The sequence below is a fragment of the Amblyomma americanum genome, chromosome 5 (genome assembly GCF_052857255.1).
Source record: "Amblyomma americanum isolate KBUSLIRL-KWMA chromosome 5, ASM5285725v1, whole genome shotgun sequence".
Lineage (NCBI taxonomy): Eukaryota > Metazoa > Arthropoda > Arachnida > Ixodida > Ixodidae > Amblyomma > Amblyomma americanum.
Window position 1 is genome coordinate 80,990,996 of NC_135501.1, and position 13,339 is coordinate 81,004,334.

The following is a 13,339-nucleotide window of genomic DNA, read 5'->3' on the forward strand; positions in this document are numbered from 1 at the left end:
ACTCATATCTCCCGTTTTGCGAGCTGTTGCTTCTGCGTGGGGATGTAGAGGTAAACCCTGGTCCCATGACAAAAGCCGAAGCGGATCAGCTTGAAAAACAGGAGCCGGAGACTAAATCTGTTTTTTGGAATGAGCGACAACGAGCCGAAAGAAACGTGGCAAAGCTCCTAAGAACTAGTCAAAGGCGTCTGCGAAGATAACCTAGAACTTGATAACATACCTTTCGAAAGGGCGCACCGGGTGGGAGCATACCGGGAGGGGAAAAACCATCCGATCATAGCGAACTTTGCGAGCTGCTAAGCACAGGATAGTGTACTACTAAATACGCGCAAATTTAAAGACACCGCTTTTAGTGTCTCGGATGACTTTATTCGCACTGTCCAAGAAAAACGGCGTCTTCTCTGGAACAATACAAAAGAAAAACGAGATTTAAACGAAATAAGTGTACAACTGAACTATGATAAGGCAATTATAAATGGCGACACGTATATATGGGACTCTGACACGCGGCAACCTGCTTTAATGAGAGCGCGTGCTCATTCAAACAACGGGGAATGACATGCAGATGATAAGACACATTGAAGCCACATCATCGACTTCGTTGAACCCAAAGAGTTTTCGATGCTCTTGGTAAACTGTAAAAGCATCAAAAATAAGACGGATGCTTTTTCCTCTATGGTCGCTATAGTGCAGCCGCACGTTGTACTAGGCACCGAGTAATGGTTAGACAAAAGTATTATCAATAGCGAAGCATTGCCACCGGGGTTTACTGTCTACTGTAAAGATAGACATCAGCATGGCGGAGGCGTCTTTATTTTAATATCAAACGACATGCCTAGCGAGGAACTTCAATTCGACAGTGCTGCAGAATCAGTGTGGTGTCGAGTGAGCCTCCCAAAGGGGAAGAGACTAGTATTTGGATCCTTCTACCATCCACCCGATAATAATGAAGCTCCAATTCATAATCTTGCTTACATTTTATTTGTGCTTTTTGATACAGTTTTTCTGGGCGGCGATTTTAATCTCCCGGAGATAACATGGACTTTCGAAGGTGCAGTAACTAATAAAGCACGAATTAATACAACTTTTCGTGAACTGATTATATTAAATAAATTAACCCAATATGTATTAGTTTCTACTAGACAAGAGGCTACATTAGATCTTGCACTTTGTAACGACCCCAACGTTGTGAACAAAGTGTCTACGCAACCTGGCCTCATTGATCATAACGCGGTGATTACGAACTTAAACATTTCAGTGGTACCGACTCGTCTGCAACCCCCACGGCAGGTATTTATATTAGAGAAAGGTAATATTACGCCATCCAGGGGGAATTAGTGTCGTACTTTCCAATCTTTCAACGCCTCTCAGAAAGTAGCGAGGCTGAACATTTATGGTCCGCTCACGCATGAGAGTATGGGAGCTCCTAGAGAAATATGTCCCTAAAAAGTTCCTGCGCCTAAGGAAAAGCACAAACCATGCTTTAATTCGGATGTACGTAGGTTCGGATACGGAAAGCTAGTAGCGCGCACAAAGAGTGCTCTAAATGTAACACTTCCCTCGGCCGCCAAAATTTAAAGGATACGAACCGGATGGTAAAACTAGGTATCAAGAAAGCGACGCGCTTATTTTTTGCCAGGTTAAACGCAGATCTGAAAGAAAACCCTAAAGCCTTCTGGAAATATGCAAAGACAAGTCGAACCGATGGCACTTCTATTCCCGCACTAAAATCGAATAATACCTCTATAAAGACAGGCGCTGAAAAGCTTGGAATGTTTAATCAATACTTTAAATCGGTGTTTTCTGAGGGACTGATGCCTGCCACAACCGCATCACTTCCTCCTAACTGTGCCTCTGACCACTGCATGCCTGAAATAAACATCGATGTACATGGTATTGAATGTCTTTTGCGTGAACTGGGCCCCTCTAAATATATGGGTCCTGATAGAATCAAATCCGACATTCTAAATAGATGTCACAGCATTATATCACAGTATCTCTGTATCATATTTAGAGCCTCGCTCCAAAGCATGTTGGTTCCAGAGGACTGGAAAGCCGCCGCTGTCAATCCGATCTTCAAATCAGGGCACAAAAACTTGTGAAAAATTATAGACCTATATCCTTTACTTCAGTTTCCTGTAAAATTTTTGAGCATATATTGTACAGTCAGTTATATAAATACCTTGAATCCATTAACTTTTTACTGCTTCACAGCATGGTTTTCGTAATAGGCGCTCATGCAACACACAATTAGTCGAATTTCAGCACTTTTTAAGTAACTACCTCGACAAGAATAAGCATGTAGATTCATATTCCTAGATTTCAAGAAAGCGTTTGACACAGTTTCGCATCCCTTGTTAATTATCAAGTTAACCTCTGAATATACATAATAAAATCTATAACTGGATATGTAATTACTTAAACAATTGTAAACAGTGTGTTGTTCTGAATGGCTGTAGCTCATCATACACAACCGTATCTTCAGGGGCGCTCCAGGGCAGTGTCCTGGGGCCACTCTTATTCCTGATCTATATAAATGACATTGTAGTTGGCATACAGTACCCCATAAAACTATTTGCGGATGACTGCGTTGTTTTACAGGGAAATAAATTCATTATCAGATATATCTATCCCGCACAGCGACCTTGATAAAATAGTAAATTGTGTCAACGCTGGCAGATGAATATGATATTACTAAATGTAATCACGTTCATTTTTCAAATAAAAAATTCGAACTTCGTACACAATACACTGTTGAAAACATAACTACAGAAAGCGTCTCAGAGTGCAAGTACCTTGGTGTTTATTTTATGTAGACTCTTCAATGGAACACACACATCCAGCAGCCAATATCTAAGACAAGTAAAATGTTCTTTATTCGTAGAAATTTCAAATCAGCATCAAAAGATGTTAAAGAAACACTTTATTTCTTGCACGTCAGATCCATCCTCGATTAAGCCTCCATTATTTCGGACCCATATCAGGCATACTTGATTGAAGTAATAGAAAAACTTCAAAATGAGGCAGCACGCTTCGCATCCAATACTTATAACACCTTCCAATGTATCACTGAGATACATTGCTGTACATCGCTGTGCTGAGAGCCGTCAAATCAGAAGAAACTTGCGGCTTAAATTCTTCCACCGCAACTTCTATAATCAAACAGGAATTGATAGCCGTAACTACCTTTTTGAGCCAACTTACGTCTCGACACGGCACGACCACCCCAAGAAGTTGCGCGAATACAATTTCATTGCAAACAGTTTTTTCTAAATCATTCTTTCCACAAACTGTGAAACACTGAAACTTATTGCCGGAATAGTGTGTTTCAGTGTTTGATTATCGCGATTTTTAATGTCGACTGTATTCCTGAGCATCTACTCCTGTCTTAATATTGCTCAAGCTTTCTGTTACCATTAATAATGTTCACTGACTGTTTTGTTTTATTTTGATGTTAACTTCGCTTAATGTTCTTGTTGGTTTTTCTGTGAAAAGAACACGTTTCCAAACTGTGTCCCCTGCGATAATGCCTTCGAGGCGACGTAAGTATTCTGTAAGCACAATACCTAACTGTTCATATCGCACGTAACTTATGATGGCATCAACGCATCGCACACGTCACTAATAACGTTTCTTGAATACTTGCGCCGCAATTTCTCTACTGCGCCACTGCCGGTAAAGCTGACCCTGTGCAGGACATTACTAGGGCCAAAACTAAAATATGCATGCGCAGTCTGGGAACCCAATCAAGTCACACTGATAAGAACACTAAAACTCGTTCAAAATAGAGAATCACGTTTCATGTTATCTAAATATTCCCGTCACGCGAGTATTACTTCCATGGAACACACACTTACCTTACTGAGTCTGTCTTCGCGCCGTAGGTGTTTTCGACTGTGTCTTCTCCGCAGAATGTTTCACCATAACGCACTAATAAAGGAGTCTGTAAAATGCGCGGGTTTAACAGCGCATGCGTGGTTGTTTTCTGCTAAAACATCATCTTTTTTCTAGCCCTTCATACGTTTCTCCCGCTCCGATCACATGTTCAAAGTTGGTGTTCATTTCTCTAGAACAAAAAGGTGTCATGAATTTTTTAGTCCCAAGACGAGCGCAGACTGGAACGACCTTCCTCCCTCCATCAGTGCCATTTCTGGCGTATGTTACCCTATTTTTCTAAAATAATGCATTTTCTCTGTGCGCTGCCGTGACAATCTCAATACTACTGCATGTTCTGCTGGTTGTTAGCCTATTTATGTATAATTATGCAGTTTTCGTTTACTTACCAATCATTTGTGTAATGCTTTCGGGCCAGGAAGGTAAGTGAAGTAATTAAAAAACAAATTATAAGAAAGGAGCTCTCAGCTGCGTGAACAATATATGTGATGCTTTGCATTGCCTGTCCCGCACTGACCGCGGCAGAATGTAATGTCGGCATTAAGAGATTACCTTAGCCCTTGTGACGAGAATTACACAGCTGTAATTACATTACCTCGGCTTCGCCTGATCATTTTTTCGTTTATTTCTGTTTATTTAACTAAAAGGCTCATGTGGGCCTTACACAGGAGGGGGGAAGGGAGGACGTCACGCAAGAAATACGAAGAACAAAATAGAACAGCACTATAGCGACACCTAAAAAACATGCAGTAACACATCCTTTCCCAATTGGTTTTTTGGCCACGCCAGTGTTTCTATCTTCGTCCAAAGTGAAGTATCTACAATAATTTTAAACGATTACTCATTTCTTGGTAGGTAGGGATGTTAGTCTAAAATCGTCGACCTCATATATTTTCTTGTGTAAAACGATGAAGTTAAGTAACCATGGAAAAGTAAAAATATGCCAAAATGTTGGAGAACACCAAACAGCATGTGCTTGGAAGAAGCCGGCCGAAATATGTAAGAAAAGTCTGAATTCACGAAATGGGGGAAAAACGTCTGAAATGCCTGGAATATCATTACACTAGAGGGTTCTTCATATATCTTGTCCATGAAAGCCACAGCTGGGCGGTCTCTTTGAAATCTGAAAGCGCAAAGAAGGGCATGAGCTGTAGCAGCTCTGGAGCAGTGGCACTCACTCTGCTCTGGCTTTACGTGCTTCCTTCCTTGGTCGACTGAAATCTTGCAGGTGGCGGGGTTTTGAAAGTGGTGGAAAAGGCGGAAGACTGCTGCGTGAAGTGGCACAGCGCCGCAAGATCGTGCCTAATATCTCGTCTGAGGTGCCAAGTCAACAAAGTGATGTGAAGATCAACCGCCTCGTGAAATAAGACCGTCGCAGCCACAATATCCGACGGTCTTACATTCTTCCATTTCTCCTGAGAGCTTCCTCAGGTGAAATCGGCTTAAGCTTTGTTTGGTATCATCGCCAAGACAAAATTCTCTTTGAAGCGTTCGCTTTCCACTGCGAAAAAACGAAGTAGCGCAATATTAATTTATTTACTTCGGAATACGCTTCAACATACCCCGGGTGTGAGAATTACGTGAGGAATGGCGTCAGATACAGCGAATGGTTCTTCCGAATGCATTCTTGAAATATTGGGTCGTTGTGAAATACGGCTTCAGTTTGTTCCGGCCTTTCACATTCTGGATAAAAAACGAAAAGAGGCGTGCAGCAGTATGCCCATGGGATGGATAAATGCTGTGGCTGACACATTGCGAAGTCCGGTGGGAGGAAAGAATGAGTGAGCTGCATAATAAGAGTGGAAAACTGAGCTACTAGCCTATTTTTACAAGTGAAGCAGAGAACAAATAAAGGAAAAGAAGGGACAAACAGAATAGAACGACATGGCACCAAGATAATTTTTTTTTGTCATCATTCAAAGCTGAGTACCTTTAAATAGTAAATATTTAGAGCAGACAGGGTTTCATCTTCAAGGCGAGAAATGAGAGCGGGAAGGTTAGATTCCGATTTTTCTTTTAGATGCGCTAGTGTGGTAGCAATATTAGAGGAAATAAACTGGACAGCTGGGTGTTTTATTGATTCAAGATAGTTGTAAGGCACGACTGATGTTGTCGTCTTCATGTCCCCTTCATCATCATCAATAGCCTCAGTACGCCCACTGCAAGGCAAACGCCTCTTTGACGTCTCTCAAATTGACCCGGTCATGTACCAGCTTTGCCAGTCCTATGTCAGCTTTCGGCCTTCAAGTCTTGACCTTCAAGACTTGGCATCCATTTTCTTAACAGATGCGGATGCTCTAGGACTGAGATTTAGCGCTGAAATATCGGGAGTCATGGTTTACAATGATGAGCCTGGTACAATCACGCTACAAAACTTAGAGTTACCTATAGTGAGGGCGTTCAGGTATATTAAGTGGTATCTGGATAGATAATGGCAGAGACTATATGAGAGACATAAGGGAGGAAATTATAGAGAAAAAATAAAGGCAGTTGTCATGAAGAATCGCAAACACTGCGAATATCATAAATGTGAAGTTCTGTCAATATTGAAAGGTGCAATCGTACCAGGCTTCACGTTAGCGGACGCTGTGGGGTGATTGGGATCTGCCAAAAACAATTCACTTGAAGTAAAGCAGAGGACAGTCGGCAGGCTTGCTTTTGGAGGCTAACATATGGGAACACTACAACTACTAATGAAGCAGTTAAGCTGTATGGGCTGGTCAACATTCGAAGCGCGTGAGGCAAAAAGTAAGGTGCAGTATGAAGAACGGTTGAGGCTTATGAATCAGAAGCTATTCGTGGTGAAAATTTTCAGGTGCTTATACCGATGCAGCATAGGCACTACATGGAGGCAAAGAACTAGATGGCTTGCTAATAAATACAAACGTCAAAGCGAAGAAACCAATCGTTGGACAGCCTTGAAAAAGAAATTAGGATCCACAGAAAGCACTCCCTGGCAAAAGGAAATTCTGGGTAAGCAGATGTTGGAGCTCCATGTGATGGCTAAATCTAACAATAAAAGGTAAACCCTTTTTGATAATTTCAAAGGGAATGGTTTACGTTTCGAGACCTGGACTGGATGCTTGAGGACGAAGTATGAGGGGAAAAAAATTCACGCGATTGATGACGTTTGCTCTTGCTGCATGCAAGACAGGGAGACGATAGAACATATTCTCATCCAGTATCGAGTGCAGAACAATCCAACCCTCAGTGCACGACGATGCCGCAGGAATCCGCGATGCACTTGAGTTTCGGAATAGCCAGGACATGCCCAATGTTTAAAAAGTACAAACAAGAGACGACTATAGTGGATTGTTGGAGAAGCTCAACAGAGTCATTTAGAATTGGGAAGAAAATTGGCAGTTAATCCGCAGAAACTGAGCACGCCAACAATTAATGGCTAGGTGACATGTCACCAGCCCTGTTTAAAGATGGGGGGGGGGGGGGGGACCAAGATTCCTTTTACCTATCTAAGTTAAACAAATTAACCCCTCCAATACATGTGGTCCAAAGTGAGACCCGTATGTTTTCTTCCTTTGTCGTCGTCTTGTTTCGGCTCATTATTGATCGTTATCTACTAATTTGCCCAACTTCTGACTTTAGTGCATGCTTGAAACTGAATACTGATTCGGTCAAGACAAGATAAAAAAATTACTTTGTTTAGATCAACATAATGTGCACCTTCTAACATCTTCCGTTTAAATATCGTAACACTTTTTATTTAAGCCGTATTTCTAACCTACCTGCACATTTTATATATGATAGTCGCAATAAAACCACCCTCTTATGTTGCAACCAATTCTTTAGGCACGACGGGTGACGAGATGCTTGCATAATGTGCGCCAGGAGCTTCAGCGACGTAGTGCAGCGTCTGCACAGCGAGAAACGTGCCAGACAGCCGTCTTTTGTCGGGGACATTTATACGCACTCCGGTCTTTTTCTTAACTGTCAAAAATTTTGCCAACCAATGCGGATGCGGCTATCGTTTTCTGCCTCCGCATCTGTGGTGACGGTGAGCGTGGCTTCCAAGAGGCCCTTACCCTAGAGAAAAACAATGCAAGGGGATAGGTCAGTCAATTTGGTGTCCCGTATTGCAAAATACGGGTGTGAGCGACTATTTGACATTGCGAATACTTTCGGCAGTATCGCACATATAAAGATGAAGACTTACGCTGGAAGCTTTTCATGTTCTTATGTAAGCGGAGAGTGCTTTAGCGTTGTATGAAACCAGTAGTATTCGGCTCAGGTAGAATTTCAAGTCAATTCCTTGTAAAGAAGTGACTAAAATTCACTTTGTCATGATAACTGGAGAGAAACAGAAAATTAACAACGAAAATCGACGCAATGCTTAATCTCCGCTTGAAGGATGTGACGAGGTAGCTTTAATCGATCTCTCCACGTATGACTTCGCCTACTTACCCATTCACGCGGAATACGTGATTCTCTACATTACCAGTCACACTGCTGGTAAAATGAAATTTTGATCAATATTTGGAGCACAAAAATGTCCAATTTGAATCACTTTGCAGCCGATGAATCTCAATTTAGGAGCAGTCTGGAGCAGTAAAAAGTCCAACCTGGCGCTTTGTAGCAATAAGACGATTTAGAAGCACTCTGGGCTGCATAGCCTCCTAATCTTCTAGGTTATCAAACAGTTTTTGAACACTCTTACTTTGATGTAAAGATATGCTACAACATTAAGATTAAGATCTGCACGAACTTCGCATATTCCCTCGAGCAGGGTAGCTGAAATGCGCTGATGTGCAGCTCTCCACTTCTGTTAACAAAACTTAAGGCTCTTTTAAATCTGCCTCATGTAAAAAAACCTGTCCCATTTTTCAGTTTTCTCAGCGAGTTCAATCATGTTTTCTCGAATATTTGTGCCTTCTTTAATGGGAGGAAATTAATCACACTCAGTCGCCTTCACCTCCTTGTGAGTCAAGCCAGCCTTGGTCAGTGACAGTGCTGGTTGAAGCATAATCTCCGCTAATTCTGCCGGAATCTTGCGCTATGCAAAGCGCTTCATTTTTTAAAACGAATGGCGACGCGCCGGGGCCACCATGCTGCAAAACTGAAACGAATGACGTAGTTAAACGCAGCAGCTCCACGCAATTGTGCCGATTTATAACCAACCCGGATGTTAAAATGTGCACTGTGGCTATGCCACTGAGTCTCGGTTAGGTATCACGTCCGCAAAACGGTGCTCGGTTGAAGTGAAGACGCAAACGCCAGAAGCACGCGAGCGGCCGCGGTCTTCATCGCGAACGTAGACCCCGCCAAAAACCTTCCGCGCACAACGTAAAAATGATTGACGAGACGTTTTTAACAAAAAGGCGGAAAGAATCTTGCACGCGAACACAGAGTTGCCCTGTCTCGCGGACACTCCGAGCTGTTTGCGAGGCTACGGAAGTTAGATGGAAATCTCGCGGGACTAATGCGGAGTGGACCGAGACAGTAGAGAGATTGGCCACAGCGCCATTCACTACCATGATCCGATTCCGCCAAAGTCCCCCCCCTCCTCCTCCTCCTCCCTCCCGTTACCGGCCTTAAAACAGAGAACCGTGCGTTCTGGTGGGGCAACACACATCGGCTCGCTACAGTTCAAGCCTCGGCCAAATCTCGAGAAACGACGCGATGCCATGCTGCGCTCATCGATTCCACTGGTCTTATCTCGAGCTTCTAGCACAAATGACAATTTTTTTCTTATCCCGATGAAGCGGTACACAGCTCAGAAAGCTTGCCGCCAAACCTGCGCAACTGCATGCCTCTTAGCCTATAGTGGACCGGAGTAGGGACGGACCGCAGCCATTTTCGGCGCGGGTCACACTGTCAGATCTTAACTAGCTGTTCTTATGCATGAGTAACCGAAGCCGTCGCGTCGGCTCGGCAGTTACAGTGCTCAGCTGCTGACCCGAAGGACATGCGTTCGATTCTTGCCGCGGCGGTCGCATTTCGATGGAGACGAAATGCTGGAGGCCCGTGTGCTGTGCGTTCACGTTACAAAACCTCAGGTTGTCGAAATTAACCGATGCCCTTCACTACGGCGTAGCTCATAGCCTGACCCCTCAAGTTTTAGCACGAAAGCTTCACTTCACGACCAAAGCTGCAAAAGCCGTTCTGAAGGCTGCCCTGGAATAAATCAATAAATAACACAAATATTGCCTCGACTTGATGTCGAACCCGCGGCGGCGCGAACAGATCAGCTTCTCAAGCCACTGCACGAGAGGACAAGGCTATCGCCGTAACCGCTCACTCCTCGTGTTAAATTGCAACAACTCGTGGGCTCTGCATATACTATACTATACTACTATAACACTAACATCAAGCTAATACCGTCGCCAGACCTGCCGACGACCCTGCAAAGCAAAACGATGAGCCAGCGAGTCTAAACCCACCGTTTTGCCTGTCTACTCGATTTAACTACGTTAAAACCCTACCACCTTCTCTTTAATTGTTTTAGATTTTAGATATACTAGCGTATATGGCATGCTGTGTGTGTATTTGTGTACTTAGCATAGACGCGAGCACATAGGCCCGCGTATATGGTAGAGTAGTTCCAATGTGTTCAAGGTGACTAGCAAGACCATAGTTCTAACCAGTCGTAGTAGGACAGCTTTAATGATAGCGGACCTGTCGCCACAATTAGTGAACAGGCGTTAAAGCAACACAATCTAATGCATACTAACAATGTGTGGTCTCGTATCGTTTATTACCGAACAAAAGACTAAGAAGTTACAATTAACAGAGTGCAAGCGAAAATCGTCTCTCAATATTAAAGAATGCGGTGCTCGGCGCGACAGCGCGCGCCCACATGTGGGCGGCAACCGAAGGCTGTCGGGAATCCCGGAACACGGGGCAAGACGAGGTCGCACAGGCCGGCGATCCGTGGGTCCCCGCACAGCGAGTGGCAGAACCGCCAGAAGAAGACACGATCGCGAAACAACCACGCCCCGTCCTTGTTGTCTTCTCTGTCCCCTCCTCCTCGCGTTGTCACCGGAGGGGATAAAGTCTGCATTTGGCGTCGCTGCCGGCGCGACACCCTGGAAGCCGTCAGGGCCGTACGCAGGGCCCACTCTACAGCGACATCAGCGATATCTGCGGATGACGTCACTGCAGATGCAAGGAGACCACCATGGGTACATGCGGACGATGGTTGTTTCGTGGCTTCTCGAGAAGGGACGAGATAAAAAGTGCGCGGGAGTCTCTGCGGTATTCGGCAACTTCCCCTCCTTCCCTCCGGATTGATGAACTCGCAGCGTCATCGACCATTGGCCTCCATCATGGCCCTGCAGCACAACGGCTCAGCAAGGTCCGTATGAGATTGATTTCCTAAGATTCCTTTCAGTATTACGATGCGATAAGAGAGGCTGTCTCTAGTTCATCGCCCTTACCCCTTAACATACTATTGCTACAGCTGATATCATTACTTCGGTGGCGACGACGGCACAGCAAACCACGCATAACCATTCCAAGGCAGCTTATAATGAAAACATGTCTTCAGTAAGCGAACCATCCTACCACTTTTTCACGTGCCGCTGCATGAATACCACAAATCCCGTTACAGGCACCTAGTCACGCATTCGGGCGCTGCTAGCACCAGGAAGGAGGAGTAGCAGGAGCGTTCAGCAATAACTGCAATTGTTCTCTTTGCAGCAAGAATCAATGCTCAATTGCAGACGACTACGGTGACTCGTTCAAGCGCTTCTCTACGGTGGAGCTTGTATCCTTCCCTGAGAATATTTCTCTCATGCATCTCGTCCATTTCACGCAAAGTCTTTACAGAATATTCGAAAGCTCCTAAAAAACGCGACTGCTTGATTTTACTCACTTTTTCCCCGCTACAGGTATTGCGAGCATTCCTGGACGCTAACAACTAACGTAATCTGCCGGCCGCCAGTGTCGCACATCGCTTATCTAAAAGGGATTATTTTAAACTTGTAGCAAAAGAACTGTAGCACAACCAAGACAAACACAAGAACATACAGGACTAGCACTAGTCCTGTGTGGTCCTTTCTTGTGCTCGTCTTGGTTGCGGTATAGTTCTTTTGTTGCAACATGCACCCTCTAGTCCAACAAAAAGCTCTTCTAAACGATGTTTAAACTTGCAATTGTTTAATACAACTAGAGAGCCCCGAAAGATGCGGGGAGTTGATTATTATGGCAGACGCTCTCCTGCAGCTGCAAAATCTGACATATAAAATGTTTCCCGCGCTGATACAAACAAGTTCAGACAGCCATAAAAATCAGCGGGGTGTGCCGATCATTCAAAATCGCCCGGTGAATATGAGTGTTCAGCGCCACTCTGCACGTGGTGGCAGCCTTGCACACTAGAAGCTTTTGTCCAGCTTTTCTGGGCTTTCTGTAAGAGATAGCCCTGTATGACCAGTCTTATCTACCTAGTCTTCCTCACATTTTAACCCATTTTCGAAATCACGTGTCACAAAAAGGAGATGCAGAGATACCCTGCCTGTCTTAGGACTGCGTCCAGTGTAACCAAGTTTAACTAATCGGATATAAAATTCTTTCTAGAACTACACTAACACATGCATTGTCCTCATTAAATTGACTACGAGAGCTCAGTGCATTTCCGGTGCTTTCTTTCAGTAAAGCAGGATGCAGCAACTTACCGTTGCTGGACGGACACTGCAGGGAACGGTTCCTGAGGGCCTCGATCAGCGCCGCATTTTCGCGCAGTTCAGCGTATAACCAGAGGCGCATGATTTGGACCCCCACGGTGGCGTAGTCAAGCTCCGGCAACGAGGGGTCGTCGACGAATGACGGTTCGGACAACAGAGTTGCCGACAATGTGATTGCATATCTGGCATGTCCGCTTAATGGAGACATCTGCAACGACATATAGCGATGCGGGTCAAATTTTTTAACTTGTGGCGAGACTGACAATGTTTTTTCAAAAGTTGACTGTACAACAGTTTTAATGAACACCATGCCTATAAAATTTCCAATGAGTTTTAAAGATAGACGCAGCTTGCAGTACAGCTCAAATCTGGTTTTAAATTTTGTGTGGTATTTTTTTTTTATTACGTTTCTACTAATGGACATTGTTCTTGAAATCTACTATCCGCAGAGTGATAGAGTTTTTGTATGAAAGTAGCAACCAACGCTTTACACAAGTGAAACTGAAATTATGCGCTTCCAACAAGAACGATTTATTTTTATTATGTTTTTGGATGCAATAAAATTGCCACATATGAATATTTTCAGTCTTAAAAATAGGAATGCAACTAGGCTATTGATTCTGGTTCCAGTTATGTAAATACCGTTAATTAACATCTGTGAAAAATTTTCTTTGCTTATGCCCGAGAAAAAGATGTGTACTAAGCACACGGCCAAATTGGAAACTGATACCAAAACTCGTGTTTCTGATAAAAAACTTCAGGGCATTGAATTTTTGCAAATATATGAAATGCACATTGAGGTGCATGCA

General features: G+C 43.9%; 1 protein-coding gene across 1 annotated transcript in view; it reads right to left on the bottom strand.

Annotated features, from left to right (window-relative positions):
* The window catches only part of LOC144133997 (uncharacterized), a 61,504-nt gene that overhangs the window by 6,145 nt on the left and 42,020 nt on the right, over positions 1-13,339 (bottom strand). The window contains exons 6-8 of the mRNA XM_077667021.1: positions 12,522-12,738; positions 10,706-11,004; positions 7,860-7,935 (exon numbers count right to left, since the gene is read on the bottom strand). Of these exons, the coding sequence (XP_077523147.1) occupies positions 7,860-7,935; positions 10,706-11,004; positions 12,522-12,738 (592 nt within the window). The remainder of the gene's footprint in view (positions 1-7,859; positions 7,936-10,705; positions 11,005-12,521; positions 12,739-13,339) is intronic.